Source organism: Augochlora pura, chromosome 7, assembly GCF_028453695.1.
Source record: "Augochlora pura isolate Apur16 chromosome 7, APUR_v2.2.1, whole genome shotgun sequence".
Taxonomy (NCBI): domain Eukaryota; kingdom Metazoa; phylum Arthropoda; class Insecta; order Hymenoptera; family Halictidae; genus Augochlora; species Augochlora pura.
The window spans coordinates 11,970,822-11,992,982 of NC_135778.1; the positions used below are offsets into that span (position 1 = coordinate 11,970,822).

General features: G+C 43.1%; 1 protein-coding gene across 1 annotated transcript in view; it reads right to left on the reverse strand.

The window, feature by feature from the left end:
* Positions 1-22,161, reverse strand: part of LOC144472577 (discoidin domain-containing receptor 2) — a 185,828-nt gene that overhangs the window by 47,373 nt on the left and 116,294 nt on the right. The window contains exon 2 of the mRNA XM_078185791.1: positions 3,681-3,812. Coding sequence (XP_078041917.1) covers positions 3,681-3,756 — 76 coding nt within the window. The 5' untranslated portion in view covers positions 3,757-3,812. The remainder of the gene's footprint in view (positions 1-3,680; positions 3,813-22,161) is intronic.

The window sequence follows — 22,161 nt, forward strand, 5'->3', positions numbered from 1 at the left end:
AACCGACGTACAACATGTTTATGTATCGCAGGCAACATTAACATTGCAATTTATGCGCGCTTTAACTGCCCCGCAGCCCTTCCAGCCGGCCCTCGTGCTCTCCACGAGCGGCTGGCCCGCTTAACACGACCGCGAATTTATCAACGCGGTTCGACGCACAAGTTCACTCACCGCAGGAGGGCCGCGTCCCTCCGCCCGGCGCCTTCTCCTCCGCCGCAGCGCGTCGCTCCAGCTTTCGTCGGATCAACACCGGTTATACTTTGCCAATCGTTTCTTATTGTCTCCGATTGCCACTTGTCTCCTGCGAACCCGCGCGCGACCATTCCCTCTTAACCCTTTGGCTTCGACAAATTTTGGTGCACGCACCGTACTGTATCTAAATCGCAACATGTGCCATGAACCGTGCGTGTGTATTTTTTAGATTTACATTGAAACAGCCGAGACATTCGGCACACAATTAATAATAATTTCATTGCCATTTATTTGACGTATGATTATTCAATGTATGATTATAAATATTATATATGCAGCCAGAAGTGTGGTGACATAAAAAAGATAACAAAGTAAAGTAAACAAGGGTATGTGAATTCAAGTACAGGAAATATATTGCAAGAAAGTAAGAAGAAACAAAATAATAAATTCGAATATATTTAGGACAATAAAGATTTTTAATTATTTTTAATAGTCATAATAATAACTTATAGACAATAATTTGATAGTTTAGAGGTTGAATGTAACCGAGTTGAAGGGATGTTCTACAAAGGTCTATTCACTGCAAGAAAAACGTGTCGAAGAATATACTAAATATAATGTACAGTCTTCTAAAGTGTCAAACTTATAATCTATGCTATCTAAAGCAATATAATGCTCTCAAAAGTAATATCCAAAAATATCCATTATTTAGAATTTGAGTGCCATTCAACCATGAAAAGTCTTAGATTCATAAATAAATGGTTCATATAATTCCTACGATAATCTTAACAAATCCTACTCAAATGCTATCATCTTGACCCTTTCACATCGACTTGTCAGTACTGTTCAAATACCAATTACTAAAAACATGTGTACACACATAATCTGAAAAAGTTCTACAGTTATGGTATATTTTCAACTAATTTCTAAAGTAATAAATTATAGCGTTATGAGGCAATAACATTAACTGTTTCTATATATGGGATACAAACGTACTCAATGTATAAAGCGAAATAATGAATGGCTGCGTAAGGGTTAATTATGGAACGTATCTGTTGCCCGGAACGCAACACCGCTTTTGGCTCGATACGGCACTTCGAGATTCCTTCTCGCGTGTTCGAATCGGCATACGCTGATGGGCGGATTTGTACGCTTTGAATATGTATTTGTAGAGATGGCAGGGCTCAAGGGTGCACGGAGAGTGGGTAAGAGGGTCATTGCGGATTTCAGGATGTGGGCGTGATGGAATCTGTTGCTTGCTCCGACCCCTTTTGAACCCGAGATACACTCGGTAGGTGTGATTCGTTCCTGATTTTGAACGCGGTACATTCCCTCTAAGAGATTTCGATTTTATACAACTCTCTAACAGTGGAAAACGTTCTAAATAAATATCTATTGTCTTTGTATATTTTCAAATGATGCGCACAGGAGGAAAAATAATGACGAATTCGAACTGTACCTTTGAAATGCTATACCTTAGCTATATCATAGCTCCTTCTAAAAATATAGAATTTCCATATGAATAATATACTTTGGAAAAATGATTTCAAATTTGACAAATAACCTTCGAAATAATGGATAGAAAACAAAAGTTATTGTATAATGTATTATCGTGTTATATCTAAACTTTAAAAAAGCAGCAATTGTTTTTCTTTCTAACGTTGCATACTATTGTTAGTTAAACGAAAATTAATTCCTACCAACATGACACCTATGCATAGACTTAATGAGCCTGCAAAGGGTTAACAAAGCCTCAAATACTGGTCAACATAAAATATAATGTAGGGTCTGTTTTGATGTTATTCAAATTCGAACAGCAGATATGACACAGATATTTCATAGGATCGAGTTCCTCTTTCCATGAACGAAATCACAGCGCGATGATGGCCGGGCTTGATTATCATTAACCGAAGCGGCGTAATAAATTCGAATTCCGGTTGGGTTCGCGCCGCGCCCCATCGGGGGTCTAACAAAAACGTTCCGAACCTCTCCCCGCCCAGTCCATTAAACATTCCGCCGCCACGCCGGTGGATTTATTTCTTTCTAAAACTGTTATGTATATCGCTGTACATAGACCCCGGTAACATGTAACCCAGACCGAAACAGCGCAACCCCATCCATCTTTCGGGTTCCGCCGGGCGAGAGTTCCGCGTGGGTGGGGAGGGTGCGAAATACGTTTCGCAGACGTCGGTTTCGAGCTCGATTTCACGAACGAGTACCTGAGAGCCTTTCCCGGCAGAACTCTTACCGGATACTTTGCAAGTTTCTCGGCCTGTTTACCTGACACAAGGGTGACTCTACGGGGCCTGCCGGTATCCGGAGTCAATGGGATGGAAAGCGACCGGCGTAGAAATCGAGTAGAAGCCCGGTGGTTTAATGTGTGGCGGTCCGCTACGCAAGAACCCGAAGGCACCGGGGATTCCGCAGCGGTTTTTATCAGCCGCCCCAAACTCAGAGAGCCTGTTACCACCGCGAGAATTATGGTCCCGCCTGTAAACAAGTATACCTTGCCGTGTACGATCCTACGATCCCTCGTATCTTCGAAACCAAGGTGAATCACCTGACTACAGCATTGTTCTCCAACCTGTACGGTAGTTTAATAGCCTGTGACCCTTTTCTCTTCCTCTGATCTGAATCGACACATTTTCTTCGAGAAATTGAAATTCTACATTTATGGTATTGATCGATCTCTTAGGCACGACTGAATTTTCCACGGGACTTTTCCTCGCCTGTCATTGGTCAGTTGGTTCACTTAGGAATCCCCCATTTCTCTGCTGCGAGTGAATTTGGGGACACCCTGTGTAGTGGTGTATTGTTCTTAAGAGGTTAACCTCCACTTTGTTAATCCTCCCGAAATAGTCATACAGTTTTTACCCTACTTTTCTTAGATCAGCGTTGTTCTTATTAACAATTAATATAAATAGCTGTGACTAGAGAATTATTTCAAATGAGTTGCAACAAATTTAAAAATATAGAAACTATAATAATTAATAGTAACCTGCTGATAGGATGCAGTAATCCATTCTGCAGTCTATCGATGCCCATATTTAAATCCCTTTGAGATTTCGAACACAATACTTTTCTATTCAATATCCAGTCATTTGTTGATACAGTGTTGTGTCTACTTGATAAATGTTAGAATGCAGCCCTGATTGAATAAGTGAAGACCATCGATTTTTACAGAGAGGGTGTAAATTAAAAATAATAGTGTTGACCTGACCGAGGACGCTTTGCGACCCTCCCGGGAATCCGAAGTCTGGAGAGTCGAATCCAGGATAAAGGAAGACCAAGATAACCTTAATCTCAGGGGGTTTACGGAAATGTATTAAGATCGACAGTTCCCCGATCGGTCTTCATTCATTTTTCCTGAATCGGCGTCTGGCGGTCAATTACGCTTAATTGAGAGCGGAAAGACTTTCGGCGAGAATGGCTTGAATATTTGAACGTTCCTGGCGAGTGTCGTCGAAGGGATCGCCGAGGGTACTCACATATGTCTATAGACAGTCCTCCGGAGGTGCAGAGGATCAGTAGGTAGAAGATGAGGCACGTCTGCAGGTAGCCCATGGTGGCGTCGATGGATGGTCGGCTAGCCAGTGGTCATCGAACTCTCATAACCGCTTCTGCAACAAGGATCGACATGTGACTGTTTAAAATAGACGCCTAACTATTTCTTAGACTAATAAATGAAAGTAATTATAAAGATTAATTAATATTAAAAATAAAGTCATTTTAAATTATGTCTACTTATTACAAAACATACAAAAGCGTGTTCCACGTGAGACTCTTTAATAACTGTGTTGTATGTGGACAATTCTAAAGCGCCGAACGCCTTCGTAATTTTCATGTGACATTTTCTCGAGTCATGTTTGCATTTAGGTATATGTAACAACAATTTTCAAAGACATTTGTCGAGAACTTTTTCGAAAAATTATTGGTACTTCCTCTGATCTTCGAGTTCTTCTTCTTAAGCAGCATTAACTATACATTGTCTCGACTAAGGAAATATGATAACTAGAAGTGTCCTTCTTTATAAAAGTCGGAAGTGTGTTTCAATTTCAAATATTCAGTTTAGTATTTAACCAACCAAATGAAAAGAACTCCACGTTTTAAATTAAATCGTTTGATGGCTGAATGGAGACATTTTTACGCTAACAAACGTTATAATTTCTTCATTTCGTTACAATTTCCACGGTTGAAGAATTAATTTCTGCCACATAAGTTTAATCTGAAATTTTCATTTAATTAACCAAAGTACTGTAATTTTATGACATCTCTTAGGGTTTTGGCGCAGTTGTGAAAGCGTAAAGATTGAAAATTCGCGAATGTCTTCCAAAAGAGAATCTTAACTTTTGTTGATTAACTTCGAATTATGGAATGTACACAAAAATTGTATCAAAAAAACATAATGTATAGAATGACTACTTTCTGTCGAAGATTCCCCGTTAAAAAAAAAATAGAAAAAAATATCTATTCATGTACATGTAATTCTATATTTCAGAAATTTTTCACATACTGTAAGTGTATAAGTTCTGTCCACTAACGTCATTGCATGGACTCAACAAATCGGAAACTCTTCCCTCGATCTCGAGGCCATTTTCACCAAGATCGACGGCGTCGTCGAGGGTTAACCATGTCACGGCCGATAAGAAATCGATAAAACTGTACAAACCGTGGACCGGTGGCGTAACAGTGGGAGGATGCAATTAAACCTAAGTTCCCGGAGAAGTAGCAGGAAGAGGATACGTGGAAGAGGAACGAGGGGTCCACGAGGATCGTAGAAAAACAGGCTGAAAACGGCCGTTTTGGCCTCCCCCGTGCTTTTCGCCGGTGTGAAATGGCGCGGCTCTTGTACCGGACAGATATACGACCGGTACAACAGCCACGAACAAAGAGCTACATTCACGCCAGCAACCATTACGCGTCATTATCGAGATTAGGATCGGGAGTTCGGGCTGCTAGGTGGAAGAGGGACGAGAGGAGAAAGAGGACGAGGCGGGAGAAGAAGGGCACAGATAACCGAACGAAGAGAGGAGAGAGAGAGAGAGAGAGAGAGAGAGAGAGAGGAGCAGAGAACGCCGCGGGGACCTTCGGCTGGTTGTTCTTCTGTTCGGCGAGGGCTCGTGTGCAGCGGATGCTGATGGCGCGGGAGGGTGGGCCGCGTAGAGAAAGAGGACTGTACTTTATTCACGGTGGTGCCATCGTGGCGCGGCCCGTCGAAAAAACCAAGCACCAGTCTCGGATGGAGGGGCCATAGGCGAGCCTTCACTTTTTGGCTAATTAACGGCAGTTTCTCCGACTACCGACTACTCCGCGATGCTTATCTGGGGAAGTTCGGGGTACCTCGTTATTCAGCCGGCCATGAAAAAATCCCCAGCTTGATGACGCGTTCCTCGGTCCCGCGTGTATATCGGGCCAGCATCGCGACCGGCCAGGGGCCAGCGAACCCAAAAATCCCGATTCCGCTCGAATATCGGCGGCGACGAGGGATTTTAATGAAGTCGTCCGTGAGATCGTGAGATCCCGGAGTTTTTTGGGGAACTCGATGGTATGTCGGTCGTTCGGCGAGCAGGGAATTCCATCGTGATCCGGTGAATGAGTCCGCGACAGTTCCATGGAGTCGCGTAATCGATTAAGTGGCCGAATCGGATTATCCGTCCGGCAATTAAGATACCATTCAGCATGGAGAGGTTACGTCGGTGCCCGGTGTCTGGCCTAGCACGATCACAATGCCGAGGATCGATTAGTAGACACAGTAATTAAGGTCATAGGGTGCATCCGAACTTCAGTTACTCCAGCTGCCCGGGAGCCCCGCGGGCCCCGTCCCAGACGGAGTCGTTCTCGGACTGCTTGAATTTATCGTGACACGTGATTAATCATTGGTCACGGACCGCGTGGAACGCGTCGCGGTTAACCCGTCGCCGGATTCCCAGGTATCGATCCCGTCTGATTACCGGCGGCTCGAGCAGGCTCGCAATCATTACGGCGAAGCGTTCCCAATTAGAAAGCTCCTTTTCTGAGACATTTCTCTGGGCCACTCTTCACGGATCCGTAATTCAGCTAGGGCTACCCCGGGAAAGAACTCTAGAGGGTTTCGGCGGTGTTCTATATAAATTTCGATCGCGGATCTATATCGAGGGCCGGCTATAGAGGCTGGGTTTATAGTTGTCGGGCGAAACGGACCACGGTTCGCGCGCCCTGTTCCTGGCATTGGCGCCGACGTTACGCTCCCTGTAAATCTACCCCCGCGATACCACCTGGGAACGAAGAAATCACCTGGATTTAGTGGCTCGTTTGTTCTTGGGCTCCTACGATACGCACATTGCCATCTTTCATCCGCTGAAACACCAACCTCGGACGCCGACTTTTACCGCGGTCCGGCTACATAAAGTGCTCTTGTGCCGGCCTCTGGACGCTCGATTTCCACGGTATTCGCCTTTTCCTTCCCTTTGAATAAGTCATACTTTGGCGGTCCGACTCTCCCTCGCCTCTCCCTTTCTCTCTCTCTCTCTCTCGCTTTCTTGCTCTCTAGCTCTCCCTTTCGAGACCCCTCTATGACGTGCTCGACGTTCTAATACACCGCAGGCCGGCTCGCGATAAATAACTGTTCCGGAATTGCGAAAATAAGGCAACGTTGCGGAATAAACTCCTTGATTCTAACCGCTGCTACCGGAAAAACTCATTTCGCAAAATTTCTACGAGAAATTTTCTATCATTTAAAACAACGTCTAATAATTGAATTTTACTTTTACAATTCTTGATATTACAGAAATGTTTGTATGAGAATTGTTTTCACGAATTCGAGCGTACATTATAATCAGTATAAAAATAAAACAATATATATTAGTCATGTTATTAGTGATAGTCGCTATACTGTTGTGCTAAATTCTTTATTAAAATTTAGAATATAAATCACTAAATGTGGATGTTACTCGTGTCTTTTTAAATCGAAATGAAATTCTACCCTTCCATTATCAATGCTGAAATAGAATAGTACAGGTTGTAATCAGCTTATTCGTGAAACAAATCGTAATACAAGAGATTATTTTATAACAGTTTGAAGATGGTAATACCGTCATCAGAAGATTTTTTCTTGCATATTTTATTGTATTTTGCAAAATTCATAAATGTTCGTAGAAATGCATAAATGGCAGTCGATTTATGCGCTCGGATTTGTCCCAATCGAGGTGACAACGTGATTAAAGAATTAATAAAAATGAATACTTATTGACACCTTCAATTTCTCAGAAAACCCTGCAGCTTTACGCTTTAGTGAAACAAAGTTCATCGACACCCGGAGTCTAACGATCAGCTTTGAAATAATTTCCAGATCCGCGACCGAATATTTCCATGAAGAAGTGATTAAATAAAGTTTCCCAAGCAAGTCTCCGCGCGCTGGCACGGTACAAACGGCGAAATTTTTCAATTGCAAAGGCATCATAGAAGCGGATTGAATGGGTTACGATATTGTAGAAATTTACGGACCGCGGGTCGTAACTTTTCCGCGTACGGCCGTGTCCGCGCGCGAGTGCCGCTCCCGCCCCTAATTTAGATGCAATTAAAATTAAACAAGTTCTTCTGCGCTCGAGAACGTTTGCACGGTCGTTTTATAGAAGAGCCGCGATTTCTTGAAAAGACACGCTCCGGTAATGGAGGCCGCGACGGTGGAAGGGGGTAGAGGGCAGCCGGGGCACGGTGTACTTGCATACAGGCATATAAACGAGCGTACACCGTTGCATCCCCCTCGCGCGCGCTACCGGCATTTCTGGATCGTTAACCGGAGCTCGTCGAGGAAACTCTCGAGCGCAGGCGAAAAATTTGTATCCAAACTAGTTTCCGTGCACCCTCGAGTGGCTCCCGCTCCCGTGAAAAATATACCGAGACCCGCCATCGATAAATCCCGAAACGACGGATCAGACGCCGCAAGTTTTTTCAATATGTAATTTCCAGCCGGCTGGAAAACCGCTGCACAATAATTTTCCAGTTCAATGCCAGGGCACAATGCCTCGGATACTGCGCCGAATAATCGTTAATGCGCGCCGTAATACAAAAGTAGACGAACAGTTAAAGTTCGCCAGTGAAATGTTAAACAGCACCATCCTAATCAATGCTTCTATCGAACTATTGATTTTTTTCTTGCATGAGGATTTTCAAGGTACTCTTTTCTACTTAGATTATTTATCTAAGATTTAAATATTGAGATGTATATAAACTACATCTATGTATAACATATAATTATAATTTATCTTTTTATAACATATAGTTTAATATATGTATAACATATAACTATGTCTACGTATACTTATGTTACTTACATTGTCTATAGTATCTATAACTATATTTATATATACAAACATATTATATGAATAATATGTCCTTTTGCTAAGTATATAAATAAAATGTATAGATTCGACTTTTATTACAGGATGTATAGTTCTGATGTCGTTATGCATCGTCAAGAAATTGGCTAATAGAGTGGACGTTTCCTCGGAAGATATTAATAAAAATTACGGTTTGTTGTAGATCCTTAACTATCTTCAAATGCAGAATAATCGTAAATTAAAAAATTAGCGACCCGTCGTTTTGACAAATTTCATAAACCTAAGTTAATTGGATGCCACCAGCAATAGTCATCACGAGTCAGATTCGCTAAAGTTAGCAATGAGTTAACAGATTCTAATTAAAATTGTTTCACAAGCTTGTTAACATAATCGCGTATATTCTATATTGTTTACAAAGCATGATGTCAAACGAATTATAAGAACTATTATTAGAACATTATACTGCAGATTTTTCTGCAAAATAAAAACTAATAGCAAGATGATTCTTTTATTCCTTCGATAAAAACGAATTGGTACAACTCGAAAAAATAGATAAAATTACAGGTTTTAATAATAACGATGTAATGTTAGGAATTAACTAAGGTTATTGAAACTCCACGACCCTCTCCTTCAAAGTATCGTCATCGTCTCGTCGACGTACGTCCGCCGATCCGACCAGTTTCGCGGGCACCGATGAACTTTAATTCGAGATCGGTGAAACAGTGCGTTTCCGCAGCGGGAAACTGGTGGGATTTACGGTGCCGGTGGAAAGAATTAGTCGCGCGTGGCGCTCTTTGAGCGACCGTTTCCATCGTGCGGCCGCATAAATTTGCGCGCTCGTTCGCGGAAAAGACGGGGCCAGCCAGCGCGGCTGCGCGCGCGCTCGAGTGCCCAGGCAAATTAAAACTCGACGAAGTCGTCCTCCCGTAATTGTCGGGGCGCGCCGCGACTTATTTTCGTAGACCCTCTCTCGCGGCGACGCCGACGCCGACGACCGACGACCGACGACCGACGACGACTCCGGCGACGCTGGAGAATTTCGCGACGCGGGTGGGTCCGCGCGCGCTTTCACCGTCGCTTTAATACTTGAACGCCAGTGGCGGAAGGTGGAAACACGTGTGCCGGCGCGCGAGAGCAAGAGAGAGAGAGAGAGACCTCTTTCTTTTTCGCCTGGCCCGCCGAGTAATAACTCCTCCAACTAATTCCGGGATTCTCGATGGAAACGTTTCTCGAAGATCTATGAATCCATTCCCGGATGGATTCTCTTATGGCCGAGAGGATTGAATTCCGCTCGGCGCACGCCGCTCGGTTCTTAAGCGAATTCTTTTTAGCGGAAACGTCGAGTTCTTTCGCTGTTTTTACGGAGCGGCGGGGGTGGTATTAGCAAGGGATGTTCGGCAACCCTTTAATTCCGATCTTTTCGAAACTGGACAGGTTTATTGGGGACCGTAAGAGTGGCTTTGAACTGTACTTTCATTATCGACTGAAGTTCGTTTCTTCATGTTGGAACGCGTCACTCTGCTATCTCTCTGTATCTTTTGTTTCTTCTTAAGGTAACTTAATATTTTATGATTTTAGTATTTCGGTAACATATTTCCTTGTCCAAAAAGTCGCGGAACAATTCGTTGGAATTTTTTAGGCATTTATATAATCTATATTTTTAAATTCTGCATTTTGATTATATGTTTTTACATGTTGTTATATATTTTTATATGTTATTATACATTTTTCTGTGTGTGTGTTTTTTTTGCAACACAATTTGCAGAGATCTACAAATACATTGGAAATATGTAAACACTAGACTTCGTACAAATTCTCTCGTTTTTCGATTATTTTGTCAGAACCGGAATAAAGGAATAATTTATTTTGCTATCTAAATCGGTTCTTATGACAAAAATTAATCGAGAGCATGGTTTCCTATGATTTACAATTTGACAAGCGTAATTAATGCATAGAGACACATTCTTCGCCAAAAGTCGAGATTGCATACGCAGTTCACTCCTGAAACGCTGACTACGCACTACTTTATTCATCTCGAATGTCTTTGCTATGTTTACTAAAATCTATCGCGCATATCGAGTTCTCGCTATCGCTTATCGCGCTATATTTATACAACACATCGATGGGAAAGGAAATGCATCTGTTGAACAATATTACGGGCTATTTTAATATTTATTATTTCAGTTCTATTTGATCATGAATACAATTTTCATCTAGGTCCATCTTTTTCCATTTTGGTATGCATGAATTAAAACATCTCGAAACGTACGTCCCATAACAGACAACATAAAGACGGCTTAATGACGGCTTAAAGACATCCTAAATTGGACATCGTTTTAACGTTTGAAACAAGACATGTTTAAGACACTTGAAATATCTCTTCAAGGTGTTTGTTATGTCTTTAATGGTTTTTAATCTAATCAAACAAATAGTGCCTTTAAATGCAACTTATACTGAACTAATTCTTATATTATCCGAACGTTTATATTCTGATTAACATGAATATTTGACCGCATTATGAATGAATACTTAGTCTCGATTCATTGGGGTTGCTGCACATAAATAATACCGGAATAAACTTTCCTTCATTTTACGTACAATAAAGTTTCGTACGATACGATGGAAAGTCTTAAACGTGTACCTAATAAATGTATATGTATTACATATATACCCGATAAAATCATTTGATAAAATCATTTCTTGACATTGAAAAGACATTACCGATAGAAACGATTTAAATGGTTCGAATGGTGCCATCTGAAACCGCCTAACAATTTCATCCCCGTCAATTTCCGCGAAGCTAATCAACTTACTAGCATACATCCGAGTTTGTTTATACTCGACGGGTTTCATAATTTAAATCGAGGCCCGTTCGGAAGGCACTCGGTGCCTGGGTCTCGCGAGCACTCAAGCCAGCGCCAATTCAATTTGTTAATTTCATTCCCGCGGCGTATCGTTTCGAATGCGAGAGCCTTTCGAACCGGGGCTCCTTTGACGACGTCGTCAAAATTCAGATTGGCTGGGGAACAGGGGCGGGGGAGCAGAGCAAAGTGGACGGCCGCCGCTCGGATTTTCCTACGGACGCAAATAGCATTTCCACGGTGCACCGGCACGATGTGGCGGCGGTCAACCGAGTCACTCACGCTTTACAGTATCTAGCCGGAAATGCAACGAGCACTCCCCGGTGTACCGACGTCGCAGTACGTCGCCTCGGAGATACGTACAAACAGGTTTTACGAGCGACCTTTCCGTGAAATCAGAAGCAGCGTCGCGCGTCCCCGACGTTATGCCGTTCGCTCCGAACAGGATCCATAAAATTTACAAAAGCCCACCGATCCGCCGTTTCGCTGCTCCGCCTTCCGCGATCTACCGATCGGAACGCGTAGCGATCGGACCAAGCGGACGCTGTAAACGCCCCGCGATTTGAGAAAGCAGCCGATCGTAAGAACGCTCTTCCGTGTACGGTGATCGGCCGAGACGGAGCCAGGGATCTATCTCTCCGCTCGTCCGCGTGCGGCAGCGCTTTGATCGGCTGCCGGACAGTTCACAAATGGCGGTGATCAAGCATTCTCGTGGGCATCGGCGTCCGCGACGCGCGCGAAAAAGAGGAGAGCCGCGAGCACGGCTAATTACGAGGGCTCCCTTTGACTACCGTGTGTACTGTTAGCGCGGTCGACGCTGCCGGCGCCGATGTTTATCTTCGCGAGCAACCGATGGCAGCCCAAGATGCCGGCGCATCTCCCCGGCATTTATTCAGCGCGAGAACCGGTACGCTTCTACGCTTCTACGCTTCTGCTCCTGCCGATGGGACGTGTGGCGAGGGGAAACGACGAGCGTAGTCGCGGGTTCAGCCTCGGGACCCAAGTATCCGCGTCTTCGTTCCAGTCGGCGGAGCCCTGTCCGGTTCATCGCGAGCGCCTCGACGAGGCCGGTCTCGTATTAATTTCGAGCGTAGCTCCGGGTGGAGCACTTTGTCTTCCATCGGCGGCCACGCAGTCGCGTAGACTGAACGCCTCTCGCACCCTGAGCGCGATTTCGCCGGCGGGAACGCGGGACTTAACGGCGACAACCGGGCCCCGCTATCTAAATCAGATTCAACCTCGCGAGCCTGCCTGTCCTCTCTTCGAGAACGATCCACAATCCACGGACGAACGGACGGTCGTTCGAGATCCGCTCCGGCTCGCCTGCACGCTCGTCTTTTTCGTACCTTGGCTCCCCTCCCCGTTTCGCCTCCCGGCCCCCTCTGGCAACCGCTCCTCCCACTAAATTATCGCGCGACGGAAGTTTTGATAAGCGGCGACGCGTGAGACGGTAAGAGACTCGGGAGAGTCGCGCGCGGCTCCGGCTGATAAAGTGCCGCAATTTGTACTTTTCTGGCCGGAGGATCACGCCGGAGTCACGGAAATTTGGAAAGTTTCGCCAGTCGGCAGTAGCATGAGTAATCATCCTTGAACGAAACTCGCTGTGAAGTAACGAGACACTTCTGCGACGGGACACCAGTTCTTGCGGTTGTCGACTACGTTGTTAATGAAATAGAAAAATGCGGGAACGATTTTACGCGGGCTTGTTGCGGTAGTTGGGAGCAGCATGACAAGTTGCGATCAATTAGTATTGCATCGTGAGTATTCATTGTTTATTTGTTGAAGCCAAATAAAGAGGTCTTTTTTTTCTAAGGAGAATCGGAGTTTCGATGTCGTTTGCAGAACTATAGTTAAATAGTTACCGGATTTTTAAATATTTATTTAATTCCTTGCAATAGTTCCATACACGATGGAGATTTATGGTAATAATCTGCTAGGCATGGATTTTATTGTGTTCTTTCAAGTTTAAATGGTATTCTGTTCTATTGTCATCAATACATACTAATTAAAATAAAATGAAGGCACATTATGAAAATAAATTTCCTTTTAAGAAGTTCGAATTAATTCTTTTTGATTATTGTAACTGCGATGATAATGATTCAAGAGTTAAAAATCTTGATCAGGAAGAATTCATATTTATACCGATTAAAGACTATAATATTCATAGCGCTACTTGCTAAGGATTATACATATTATGTCGAACAGTTAGTAAACCCCTTGCACTATGTCTCCTTTCACGCTGCGTTGATTGGCACCTATTTGTCCTCAATATTTTCCTTAATAGGCTTGGATCATTTTTGTTTATTGTATTGTTTTTATTTACTTCCGTTTCTTGACTTTAATAACAAAAGAATTCAATTTGATTTGTATTTAAAAATGATTAATAATATTCATATTTAGCAGATGTAACTTTTGTCACGAGTCTGACTCGTTATCACAGTGCAAGAGGTTAAACAAAATCTCGAGAACGTAAGTTCGATAATCGCGTCACTGAACTTGCTCGGTCGTTAGGTGCACCTATCGGGGTCCCACGGTGCAAGAGGACTGGTCCTCGGGCAGCCTAAAATACCATCGGAAGAGTACAATGCCGAATAAAAAGTGACAGGTACGCGCGTCGCCACGGGCCATGTAAAGGCATCCCTTCGTGTAGGAGAGCCGTGTTCCTCGTGATACTCGTAAAAATCCATTACCTCGGTCTCTTGATCCCTGTCACGGTAGGTATTCGAGGACGATCGAGAGCGGTCAAAGCGGCCACGGCGTGCTTTTCTCGTTAGGTCGCCGCTACCTCGGCGGGGGGTGTGTGTCGTTCATAACTCAGCCGAAATATTCGCCCACATTCTGCGCATTAGGATGCACGTAGAACGCGCGCGGGACCAACTTTATCCGGGGAGCCCTCTCTCTCTCTCCTCCCTCTCCCTCTCTCTCTCTCTCTATCGCTCTTTCTCTCTCTATCGCTCTTTCTCTCTCTTTTCTGGCTAGTTAGCAGCCTCCAGCGCGACGGCGAGTCGCACGCGGTGACGTTACAATAACGCAGCCGACCAAGGTTAACCCTGGCTCGCCAGGTGGAGGAAGGTTGAAGGTAGAGAAGGTGGCGGTGCCGGCAGGAGAAGGGTTGGCTGGCTGGCGTCGCGTCGGCCCTCTAGAAGAGGGTCCGCTGGGGAGGCGGTCGTTGTGTAGCAGGGCCATGAATTATGCAGTTCGCCGGGGGCTAGGGCCTAGCACGATAGAAGAAGAGAATGCCACCGGGTGGGGCGGCAGGGAGGGAGGGAGGGCGGGCAGGGGGGGAGGGAGAGGCGACTGTGAAACGGCGTCAGCCGAGCCGGTAACGGGTTGGAGAAGGATGCAGAGACCAGAGCGCACACCTATGCACGGTCCAGAGCCACTTTACCCTTCCCGTTCAGCCGTTCCCTCCGCTGCCACCTGAATTTCTCCACCACCAGCCACCTCCAGCCACCTCCGACTACCTCCAGCTTCAACGTCGCCGCCTTCCTCCTCGACAGTCGCTACGCCGACACTTTAGCCGGGCCGATTGAAATTTTCATACCGACACGTCTGCCGTTCCAGTTTATGTTCGGAACAAGTGAAACGCTGCGCCCGCCCCTTACCCCCCTTCCACCACTTTTTATTATTCTTTGCCTCCGACCCCCTCATTTCTGCCTTCGCGTCTCCCGTCTTAAAGTCCCTCGTCGACGGTTCTCCTTTTTCGGTCTGATTTTATCAAGCATTCGATGATTTCGCGTGTCCCTCCCTCTACATCTATCTCTCTTACCATCGCGCTCTCTCTCTCTCTCTCTCTCTTTTCTTCTCACTCCCTCTCTTCTTACTCACTCTCTCCCTTTTACTCAATCACTTTCTCTTTTCTCTCTCTCTCTCTCCCTCTCTCTTTTTCTCAATCGCTCTCCCTAAATTTCTCTCTCTCTCTCTCTCTCCCTCTATCTCTCTATCTATATATCTATCTAACCAACTATCTATTTATCCATCCATCTATCTATGTATCTTTTACTGTTTCACCATTTCTCTCGATCCGGTCTGTTTGATCTTCAGCCGCTTTTCACGGTAGACAAACAGAAAGTAACCGAACGGTGGGATGCGTGTCGATGTTTCTCGAGAGCACTTCTGCTACTCTACCTTTCATGCAGATTGCTCGCGGTAGTTCCTCGCCGAACGGGGCAACGGCAGGAGGACTCGTTGATTGGCGCTGAGGCAGCTCGAGAGGATTGATATCTGCGTTCTGTGGTTCGGCCCGTAAATTTCGAGCATTATTTATGTCGTGCACGTTCCACGGACCGTAATTGAATTAAGGAACAGCATCGTAACGGGAATTGAAAAAGCTTTTCGCCGGCTGCAGCGTCCTCCGTCGATGGGACTGAGTTATATTTAATTCGCGGCTCTGGAAATTGTTGGGACAACATTTCCCGGATTGAAGTGGATCAAAGTTAACAGCTAATAATGCCGGGGAAACCTAATACCATTATTCTTGAACAAATAGGTTGGAGTTTCACAGTGCGGTGTGTTGCTTTAATCAATATTACAAGATACGCGTTCGGCTAGAAACTGTTACAAAGTAGTACAAGGTTAACTAATTCTAATAGTTACTAGTTTAATAGTTAATAGTAAACTGAGACTAATAGTTACTAGTCTAATAGTTAATAGTAGACTGAGACTAATAGTTACTAGTCTAATAGTAAATAGTAGATTGAGTCTAATAGTTTACGTTACCTGTCTATATTACGCGATGTTTAACGTATTATTCTTGCTGATCCTAGCACAATGATTCTTATAAACTTATGGACATAGGCCTTTCAATAGTTGCCTACTCTATTTAATGTATTAGGTATCTAGCTCAATGATTTTTGTAAATCTCCAAGTGTCTGTCTATAATTGATGACGTTTGTGGACAGAGGGCCCATAAGCCAAACTCAACTACAAATCTCATCAAAAGTTTTAGTTTCAGTTTGGTCAACTTTTAACGGTCTACAATCGTTAACAAGAGGTTTTTAATGAACGACGTTGTCCTCGAGTAAAGTTCATCTTTCAGGGAAATATTTTTAGACATATCGCGGTTCATTAAATATGAATTACAGAAAAGAAGCTTATTTACAGAAAATTGTTTCTTCACTTATTTACTATATTTTACTCAGTGCCTTTTCACCATGGCACTAGCAAAACGGGTATAAATATTCTAATCGTCCAAACAATGCTAATCGTATTCTAATCGTACAAGGCACATGTAGCATCGCAAACTTGATCTCGTATTAACAAAGATACGCCCGAATAGCGGAGGTTAGAAACGTGCACAGGTGAAACGGAGAAAGCAAAAGGAAACATTCGTCCCAGCCCTGCTCCTTTTTTCCCCGCTGGCAATCGGGGCAATCCCGTTCCCTCTCCCTTCTAATTATCCTACGCGCGCGAAATATGAGCAACGGATCCGCTCGGAAGCAGTTCCCTCGACTGCCTTCCCATGCAGATTTCAGCGACGGCCGCTCCAGAGACGGTGCATTAACGAGAGGCTCGATTGGCCGAGGCAGAGAGGCTGTGCACAGCTCGCCGAGGCAGCAGCGGCTCCGGCCGAGATGGAGAGGGACTCCAGGAATTGGATGGAGCCTCGACAGTCCATTGGGAACGGATATCGAGAACAATGCGTATTGCTGACAAGGCGGCGTCGAAGTGATACTCTCTAACCGGGGACAGAACGCGCCGTTTTATTTCAACCGTGTCCCTCGGGGCAGACTGCCGGCGCATTAGCTTTTGACGCAAATTAATTATCGATTAACAGCTTCCCGTTCTTTGCTCAATTAATCAACGACTCCGGGGAGAGGCGATTGCTCTTTTACCGGCTAATTAAATCCGCCGAGCAATTAACGTCGGCTAACGGCCGCGAAACTCCTCGGACCGCTTTCGAACCTCGCGTGTTTTCGCCGCGCGCCGCCGTCGCCGTCGCCGTCGAGACGCGCGGAAAAAACGTTCCTCCTCGCGTGTGAATATGTATACGGCCGCGTGTGGGTACGCATTCGTCTTCCCTGTAGGACGATTACGGCGCTATAAAAGATCACCGCGAAGAAGAATTAACGGCCGGCGGCGTCCTTTTGTTTTTCACCGCGAAACACGCGGCCGGCCGTGTCACAGATAGACGCGCGCGATTCCACCGACGGGTCCTCGGCGTTTACGAGCGCTCGTTATTGCGGATGTCGCGGATGTGATAATTTAATTACACGCCGACGACCGATGTCGAACTTTTCTCCGCGCAACGAGCGGCGCCGTCGCCGCGATTCCGTCTAGAATCAAGAATCCTCCTGCAAATTAGCATCGTCGTTTCATAAAACGCGGAATAAGAGGAATGCTCCACATTCGCCGACTCGATGATATTCTCTGACTAGAATAACACGAACCTGCTCCGAATTCTTATTAGTCCTCGTAATTAGACTGCGGATCTGGGAGAATCGATGAAAATATATTCCTCCTTTTAATGATGTTAACACGCTTATCCATTTTTGCTATAAATGTATCAAATTCGGAATAAATTCAATTAGATCCTGCTGTATTTTTCTTCGATTTTGATGTAATTTTCTTCAATTGTTTAAGATAACAAATTTAGAATTAAATCCAAAGTCGAATTAAAGTATAAAGTTATCAGAAGACGTCTAATGCAATTATTTCTATGAACCTTGATAGCTTCTTATACTAACCTACTCTACAATATACTTTATACTAACATATTTTGTAGGGAAAAGTGACTTCAGAGTTTATATATTTTTATACAAAAAATCCCGAAAGTCACTTTTTTGTCTTGATTGAACAAAATTCGTCTACATAAATAAATTTCTCTTTATGTATTTACAAAAATATGTAAAAATTTTATGAAACGCGAAAAAATCTTATTATCAATGCATGTCGATATTATCTTTTCCAAATTGTTATAAGATAATTAATTCCTTACATTACGATTTCTTTCCCCAGATACGATTAATTCTTTGCACTCGAATGGTGACTCTCAGGCACCACTGATATTGTTCTTTCACCCTTTAAAATAATTTTTATAGGAACAATGTTTAATTTTAGAAAAATTGTTAAATGTGGCACAGTTAGTATGAATAACGAGAATTAATTTGGTATATATAAAATACACTTCGTCGCTCAAAATAAAAATACTATAAGACAGAAAAATTATTTTAGATTTAGAGCTAAAATGGCTTCGAGTGCAAAGGGTTAATACTTGTTTGTCATTAATAAATGCTCACACGAGACGAGCAACTTACCTTCATTGTACACCAAACTTTCCTTCGCTATTTAAACATTGAGTCTTTTAAAAAACGTTAGTAACATCTATTATCTGGTAAATCGTGTTCTAAATTTTTTGACGAGTCTGACGAGATACGCTCTGCGACAAAAGGATAGTGTAGAGAAGATAATCTCTTCCCAAATTGTCCATTTCTGTTTACAAGCCTAGGGACAATTGCAGAAGATTTATTTCTGTATAAAATAACTTATTCTTGTTTGCAACTTAATTATCGAGAAAAATTGACAGCCGACGAACCGCATTTTATTGTCAAAGGCGTATGTCATTTTAAAGCCTGCTATTTTTTTCATCTGGAGTGTATTAAAGGAATATAGAGTTAAACCGAAAAATTCCACAGCTGATAAAAATAAAAGTTGGGAATGATAGTAATTGTGTTGAATTCCAACAAATAAGTTGAATACAAAAATCAATCTAATAATTTTTTCTTTATTTACCATCTGCTACGTATGAATAATAGAGAGAATTCAAATAGTGAGAAACATTAAGTTATTCCCACAACTAACTATAATTCTTACAGAATGGATATACAGCTGGGGAGTCCTTTGTGCCAACTATTTCGGTGTTAATATATCCGTTGGTTTCGCAATGAGTCAGGTCGCAGCCTGCTAGGTTCTACGGTTGCGAATTTTTTTCGGCGCGGTTGCCAGGGTCATCAAATATCCCGAACACGAGCCGCGCGAAACGGAAATATTGTTTCACGGTGTGCGTTTTTAATCCCCGGCCGCCGCGAGGAACTCAGAATAGTCGCCGAAATACGCAGCTGACGCTCGCAAATTAGCTCGCGGCGAACCGCGGGAAAGCAAACTTTCCGAACTCGCGGGAACAGCGCCGCGTTAAGTCCCGGCTAGTGATAGAGACGTCGTAAAGAGGAATTATACGCTCGTTATCTGTATTCTCATCGATAACGCTTCGCCGGTATTCTCCGGCGAAAATCCCGAAAACTTGCGATCCCGCTGGAAGATGAATGAACTCGGAACACTTCGCGCCAGAATACAGGAACTGCGCTCGCTGCTGTATTAACTGATCGATGTTACATTTACTTCGTTCATCTGATTCAGACCAGTTTTCGTTTTCTATGGTAATGCTATTACTTGTTGAACAGTTATTTTATTGAACCCATGAAGACTGTGGTGCCATCTTCATCGAACTTGAACTTTGATAGTTGTATTTTATCGTGGATCTAACCATGGGTAATATTTATTACGACAAGCTACACTTTCTTTATTATTTTACTACACTTTGCTCTGTTATGTTTCTTGATTTCTTACGAAATGATTTTTGAACATTTTTTCATAAAGTATAACGCTCTTTGAACCATGAAAAATTTATCGAATTCGGAAAACCTGAGATAATAAATAAAATGAGAAAGAAAATTTAGTCAACACTTTGAAAATGCTATAAGTTTTTTCAAACTGAACTAAATGATTTGAATTTTTCTGCAACTGTTAGAGAGACTGGTTCACTGTATAATGACTGAAATACTTTTTGTTTTAAATTTTACTATTACTTGGAATAAAAAAGGAAAAATGAAATATATATATAATAACAAAATGAAAATTTAGAAAATACTTTTGTTGCTTCTTGGTAACGTATATACATCTTGAAAATTTCATCGAAATTGGTGCACGTTCACATGGGCTGTAAATAATTAAAAAACCTGAAAATCTCAATTTTTACAAAAGTTGCCGAGAAGTACCAAACGTATTTTTTAAATTTTCATTGCGAGCCCAAATGTAAAAGTAAAAAATACCACTGTTTTTCAGATTTACAGAAAAGTTCAAATCATATAGACCGGTTTTAAAAAGGTTATAACATTTCAAAATTTCCTTCTCCATTGTATGTCGAAAATCGAATAAATAAGAATCATTGTAAATTACTTGGGATTTGGGTTTTATAAATGAAAACTGTCTTATACAGAGTAAAATGTAAAAAACTCAGAGAGACGATGAAATCAAACTCTTTCTAGCTGTAGAATAAATTTATTAAAGATTTTATTATCCTAACAGAAACAGTACTAAATCGGTGGACATTACCACATCGAAGTGCATTTCGCAAAAATTCTATATTCTCGTCGCTCCCCCGCGATTCCGAATTTCCATGACGCGCGGAATCCGGTAACTTTTCGCATTTATTTTTCACGATCCGGTAAAGCAGAGCTTTCCATTAGCTGATTCGAAACAAAAGCCTTCGCGTCTGGGAACACGGAGATCGGTTCTGCCAAAGGATCAAACGAGCGCGGATATAATTCGTTATTTGCACGATCGTGATGTATCGACAAGCGCTCATCGATTACCCGAGAGTTATTACTCGCCGCGATGTCAAAGAAAATGGCTCTCGAGCCGGATGGTACACGTGTTCCGCGACGGCGATTAATTATCGAAGAAAACAACGGCGGGGCCCCGAGATAGATAAAGGGAACGGCGAAAGAGAAAGAGAAGGCGAGAGAGAGAGAGAGAGAGAGAGAGATCAGGATCGCGTGCGCGTAATCCTGAAAGGAGAATCGAAAAAAGAGCATGATGCTATCTGGAGGACCTCGTTTTGTTAGGGAGCTTCCTCAACCGCCCCGCAGCCGTTCCGCCCTCATAAATCGTTTATTCATGTTTAATGCAGTCCGGTATTCCGACCGCCGACGAAACTTTTCGAAGCTCTCAGACGGAAATCGCGGATCCGACGGAGGAATCGGTGGGTGGAGACGCGGGAACTTCGAACAAGGGAATGCTTTTGCATCGGCGCGTGGCCTGAAACCGGCTGAAAAAAGGAAAGAAACGTCGGCTGAAACTGAAGAGTCGAATCCTGGGCGCTGGGAGGATGCTTGCCGTCGTTTATCGGCCCATCCTTCGGCCGAAGGGTTCTTCCACGGCGAAAACATGGACGTTTTACGCACGGAACGGCGAATATTCGCCGCGCTCGCCAGTATTCTCCGGGAACGCTTTACAAGTTACGAATTTCTCAGTTGTTTTAAACGCGCCAAATTGCGCTAAACCATTCAAAACTTCTCGCCGATTAACTTTTAGGTATTGTTAAATATTTCTTTTCTTTTTAATAATCTATGCGAAACAGAATTCTTTTACTCTTTGAACTGCACATTTTTAACCCTTTGCGGTGGAATGGCGACTCTAAGGCGCCTTTAAAAATTATCATGCCACGTTTCAAAATAATCTTTATCAAATTTACTAATATTTAAGAAATTGTTAAGAGCTATCATCTATTACAGATGTCATGAAATTCAAATTTATAATGTACAAAATGCTCCAGGTTATATAAAATGGAAACGCTGTAAGTCTGAAGAAATATTTTGGATTTCCAGTTAAAATGGTTCCGACTGCAAGGGGTTAAATACTTAGGCTTCTAAATGATTTTAAAGCACAGTGCAATATAGGCTAACAGATTTAATTTTGATACTGCTTTTACTATAGCCATTCTGTTCTAGTTCAATTTACTCTTAAATATTCGTTAATATGGTGGATAGACAAATAATCTTGTAAATCTTACT